Source organism: Pseudorca crassidens, chromosome 7, assembly GCF_039906515.1.
Source record: "Pseudorca crassidens isolate mPseCra1 chromosome 7, mPseCra1.hap1, whole genome shotgun sequence".
Taxonomy (NCBI): domain Eukaryota; kingdom Metazoa; phylum Chordata; class Mammalia; order Artiodactyla; family Delphinidae; genus Pseudorca; species Pseudorca crassidens.
This window is the reverse complement of record NC_090302.1, coordinates 22,837,938-22,843,937: the sequence shown is the minus strand read 5'-3', so window position 1 is coordinate 22,843,937 and position 6,000 is coordinate 22,837,938. Positions and strand designations below refer to the sequence as shown.

General features: G+C 37.5%; 1 protein-coding gene across 3 annotated transcripts in view; it reads left to right on the top strand.

The window, feature by feature from the left end:
* Positions 1–501: 501 nt before the first annotated feature.
* Positions 502–6,000, top strand: part of MUSK (muscle associated receptor tyrosine kinase) — a 95,032-nt gene continuing 89,533 nt past the window's right edge. For 2 of the 3 annotated variants that reach the window (XM_067743685.1, XM_067743687.1), the window contains exon 1: positions 502–759. In XM_067743685.1, the coding sequence (XP_067599786.1) occupies positions 681–759 (79 nt within the window). In that variant the 5' untranslated portion in view covers positions 502–680. The remainder of the gene's footprint in view (positions 760–6,000) is intronic. The other variant, XM_067743686.1, reaches the window with a different exon arrangement.

Genomic DNA, 6,000 nt, shown 5'->3' with positions numbered 1-6,000 from the left:
ATGAAGAGCCACTGAAGACTTTTGAGTAGGGCAGGCGATCTGAAAAGAGATTAGAGGACAGTAGGACACAAGGCAGAGAGAACAGACAGGAGGTTACCACTGTCATTCCAAGAAGATGAATGTCTGAAAGGGAGGTTGGGATAGGGTGAGACTAGCTGGAATCAAAGGAGGGGAGGAAATCAAGGAATATCGAGTTGGTGCAATCTGTAGGAGTTGTTAACGGGATGGATGTGGGAGGGGGAAGTGAGAAATGGGGAGGAGTCATGATTAGATATGCCCAGGGCTCTGGGGTGAGTGCGGGAGGGATGGTGAGCTGACTCAGAAGACCAGGAAAACTATACCTCGGGGAATCCAGTGATGGTTGCGAAAGGCATCTGGTATTGTCCTTCTACCACTGTCTTAAAAGGGATTCTAAAGGGATTTTCTTTCCCTTGTTCCTCCAGCCCTACACTTGCATTACTGGCCTAAGTGGATACTCACCAGCTGGCCGTGTCCATCATTACAGCCAAGTCTGAGAATTCCTGATTATACTTAGAGTCAGTGGAGCTGCTGACACAAACAGTCATTAGCAGACGACCCTTTTGGAACAAACTATGCTTTAAAATGTAAACTGGGGGGGGGGGGGCATTTTCCTTGTGTTGTCCAGAAAGAACTTTCTGCTGCCTGAGCCTGGATTAATCATGAGAGAGCTTGTCAACATTCCACTGGTACATATTCTTACTTTGGTTGCCTTCAGCGGGACTGAGAAACTTCCAAAAGGTTGGTTTGAGCAATCTTGTCTTCTCTTGCCTTATCATAGTTCTGAGGTGCATGCGTGTGTTCCGATCATGACTGATTCATATTATGGCATGCTTGGGTTTTACTTGGTGAAGTAGGGGTGCAGTATATGGAGAGGGAGAAAACTGTATAAATAAGCAATTGATTGATGGTCTCCATTCTACTGCTATCCCTCCTCTGCTTAGGTTCTGCAATAAAAAGTTCAGCCATTCAGTGAATGTGGAGCCCTCGCTTATAGGGGAAACATTAGCAGGTAGACTGCAAGTTATCGAGGTCCGTTTGTTTATGTGTATGTCAAACTTCAGGGTGGTCTAAATGGATGATGAAAACCTTTTCACATCAGGTTTGCCGGGAATATAATCAACCGCACTCCCAGACATCCAGAGTGTTTGCTTCTGGACAAAAATCATTTCCATTTTCAGTTTCAGCTTTGCAAAACTCTTAATCAATATTTTAGTTCCTCCCACATTGGAATTAGAGAAAGACGCACACAAGTGCCTATAAGATAAAAGCCTGAAGAACAATGGGTTCTCAATAACTTAGAGGCTGGAGCCATGATTTGGTTTGGCAAGAGACTGTGAAAGGTTTTTTTCAGAGCCTTTGGAATGTACCGGAAATAACACCACCTCAGGGGAAAGGAAAGCAACTTAAGAAACTGACAAACACCTGTTGCAGTAGCAAGAATGTCCACAGTTTCTGGCCAGCGTATTATGAAACTGAGACTAGGGTATTTCAAATCAGGAAGAAAGATAGGAAAATAGGTGACTTGTGAAGTGACTGGCGGCTTCATTGAAATCTTTTTACAAAGACACGAGAAAGCAGATTGAATGATACTACAGAGTTTTCGAATTAAATGTATTACAGTAGAGTAAAAAAGGTTCTGTGATTTATGACCCACTCAAATGCATTATTTTCCCTTCATATTACTTTACCAAAGAACTGAACAGGTTTGTATTGTATAGATAAGTGAAGGTACTAAAATATATTGTATGTAGATGGGAAACATAGCTTAGATTTTGTGGTTCATTAGAATTTCTGGAACCACAAGGTCAAAATTCACATGCTAACAAGATACAGCTTTCTTCACAAACGGTCGGATTTCATAGACTTATGTTGTTTTGTTGCTTTCTTTTTCTATTTTACATGAGTAGAACAGTATCTTCAAATGTATTTAAATGTCTAATTGTCAACTAATACTTTAAGGTAGCTCCAGATAAAAGAGAATCTAGATCTTTCCAAATAGCTAATAATAGCCAGAAAGACTTAACATTGGCTTCAGATTATTTTAATACTTCCTGATCATACAACGGATGTCCGGAAAGGCGGCACCTGGACGTCTGGACTTATGGATTGTTATAAATTTATTTGTGCTATTCTAAAACATGAAGTTACATTAAAATGACATGGTTAAATACTAAAATTTACTGAAATCCAGTCTTACAAGGAGCAGGACAATTGATTTTCTGGTCCAAATTAGAATCTCGTGCACAAAGAAAAACCAAACCCAACCTCCTAATTTATATTCTAGAAAGAGAAGATTTGTAGCTTCCAAACTTTACAGATGAAGCACACTGTTTATTTTGAAAACTTCAAAAATGGTGGCATAAATGTCACAAAGCCAAGACCCTGACTTCTAAATAAAATAGCCAGATTGTTACCCCAACCTTGTTTATTTGTTCATAATTTATTTACTGCTTTAATTAGACTGTAAAATCAAAAAAATATTTTTGCCTACCTACTCAAAGAGAGTATTTGAGTATTATTAAAAAATGTAAATTAATATGGGTTTAACATCAGCCTTAGCCAAAACACCAGGCCTGGAGGAGCAAACATTCATTAACTACACTTACCAGTTCTGAGAATAAACATTATCATGAAAACACAATCCTTCAAATTTTAAATGTTGAAGTACATGGGATATATTGGTACAAAAAAACACATTAATATGTGATTATTTTAATACTATTGAAAGTAATGAAATTGTTCTACACAAAATATCTCTAGTTGTTTTCTCTATTCTTGGCAGAAGGCAATAATGGGAAGAGGCTTTTTAGATGGTATACCTTTTTCCTAAGTCCTTTAGCATGAATGAATCAAGGCGTCTGCAGCATAATATATCACAAAATAAACCGACACAATTAAAATACTGCAAGAGTATTCCATGGGTTCTTTTCCAACCATCGGCATAGGATTTCCTCCATAAAATTAATAACCAACTTTGTAGAATTAATAGTGTATCGTTATAGTTTTAATTTAATTGATATTCCTAATATTCAAAGACAAAGGGAAAAGTCACTATCTTTCTGAATCATTTCAACTAGTAATACTTTCAATCATGAGCTCAGTATCAAACCATAAGGAGGAAAAGTTTATAAACTGTCATGTATGAAAATAGTCAACATTTCACTGAACATTCGCCTTAACCACATTCTTCGATAATATTTAATGCTTTATCAGGGAGTATTAAGTGTACAGTGGGATTTTCTGTAGGAGTATAGTAGTTCATGTAAGCAGCCCTGAATTTGTTAACATGCTATGCACAAAGAACTCCCGTCCAAATTCCAGTTTTAAAATTACCCCATAACTACCATACCGAGAAGCTCTTGAGTCTCAAGGGATTTAACCTGAGGTATATTTTAGTAACTTCTTCTTCTAAATCGTATGTCTACAGGGATAGAATTCACAAATTCGACATATGACTAAGTCAGATAGGCACAGCTGTCATTGAAATCCAGGATACCAAGTCCTGGATGAATGTTTTATACTAACGTATATTGAAAGAGTGACTCATTCCACGTTTGCAGAAACACAGTTGCTTTAAATATTATTGACCTTAAAGAACAGAAAAAGAGAAGAAATGGCAAGATTTCTACCATATTTCGAAAGGTAAAGTAGGCAACTTCTCAGTGAAATAGGACGTGAGATTATTGGGGGAAAGTGACAAGTAAGGGATGCCTAGAGGACCTCAAGGAAATGGTCCCATTCAGGAAGATGAGAGAAGTGTATCCGATAATGTAGAAGGACCATATGTCCATGCTGAGGACCCGCTGGGACTGGAGACTGCATGCCCATCATGGTCCTGATCTGCACTGTTGTTTCACTTTATCCAACAATACTTTATGAACATATGAGCAGTGAAGACAGCTGGTTGGATTAGTTCAAGATTGGTACTTTCCAGGGTCAGTGCAGCTAAAGGACTAGAGAGTAAGGGAGCTGAGATTATCTGGCAACATACCATGTCGTCTAGGTCAAATAATGAAGAAAGTGAAACAAGGATATTGCAGGTCTGGAAGAGAATGTTACAATCGAGTTCCTTTTCTAGTCCCCAATGCCTTTCTGTGTGTCTTTAGGGAAAGCATGTAGTCACTGTAAGCCTCAGTTTTCTCCTAAAATGAAGGACCTACCAGTGCTCAACTTACAATGTTATGTACTATGCTAAGGATTGTCAATGATTGGTGGCGTGATCACTTCTGGGGAACAAGCACATTTTAGATGAGTCCCTATGAAATCATCTCTTAATCCCAAAGGAATGCCCCCCAGGAGAGGTCATTTCAGAAATTCTAACAGGCTGACCCAGAATTCCTACCTGCCTGTCCCCAGTGTCATTCCTGAAGGCAAGGACCAACAGTGTGTTCTGTGACAAAGAGTTAATGATACGGTATGAATAAGTGAGATAACAATAATTATTGAGATGATCAATGACCCTTACAAGTTCCAAAGACATCATAATAAAAAATAACTTATGTTTGATTACATCACCAGCAGAATAAATGTGTCAGTTTCTAAGATATGCCAAATGATGAGCAATACTGAACATCCTCTTTCTTTGGGGGATTTGAAAAATTTCCGACACCAAAGTGTTTTGTCATACCGAAAAAACAATACTGTATTCATGATGTTAGAAAAGCATGAATATGTTCCAAGTCTGAGCCCTAATTATACCAGAACAGAAAGGAGCAAATACACCTGACTTCTTTGTTTATTCAGTCATTTGGTTATGTCAGTCAGCAGCTGGTCAATCAGAAGTTGGTATGTCAATGGCCATGTGCTAGAGCCCATAAAAGGGTAATATCATATCCTTCTCAGCAGCTAGTATCCAAGTCAAGTTACTCTTTGGGTACAGAAAAGCATTGTGTTTATTTTCATGTATTTGTTGTTCATGTGGTCCTTGGATTGAGGGAAGAAATAGTGTCCTAGTTTAAACAGGCCCTGGCTGAGATGAAAGCTGGATAGTAGAATGAAAGCAAACAGGAGACGGTCTGCTGAGTCAACAAATGTCATTAAATACAACTATGTGATTGTGCCAGTAAAAATCTGAAAGCAGATTTGTTTGGGTAATTTTGGAATATGGGCAAAGTGGACTTAACTGACTATACTCTGTCTATAGGTATTGATATTGGTGTCAATCATGTTTTTCCCCTTTCTGTAACTAGTACCACACTGAAGACATGGTATACCTTAGAGTTAAAAGATAGGTACTTTAAATCAAACTTAACTTTGAAGTTCAGTTCTATCACTTCCTGCTTTTGTTTTGTTTAGACAAGCTGTTGAACAATTCGTCGCCCTCATTCCTCATCTGCCAATGAGAATAATAAAAGTATCTGCCTTTATGTTTGTTGTGATACATAAATGAGATCATGAATGAAAAGTATAATGCATGGCTGATAGCAGGTTTTTAATCAGTTTTAGATGCTAAAATTATTAAAAACAGAATCAAATCTCACATGAAACTGTCATGCCACTGAACATTAAGGGAAGCTGTTCTTAGTAAGAGCTCATGTATTTCTCCATGTCTAAGTTTATCAAGACATTCTAAGATTTACTTCTTTGATCTTAACTGATCTCAACAGAGTTTGTGTTGCCTCGTTGGAAAGATAATATGTCTGTTAACTCTGTCACTTCTGCATCTGCATGTCGAATGAGAAGAAACTAATGAATAAAGTTTGGAGCTTTGGGTAAAAATAATTCATGGCCATTAAGAATGATATTGAAAACACAAAATATACAAAAGTTTAAAAGAGAAAATCACCTACACTTCCAGGACTGTAAAGATATTGATATATTTTCTTCCATTTTTTTCTACATATCCTAAAAAAAGATATCATAATAAGATTGTTTATGCAATTCTGCTCCCTGCCACTAAAGCATGAGCATATTTTATATCATATCTTCAAAGTACCATTTGCAGTGACTGTGTAAATAGTATCCTGTTTAGATAACAGT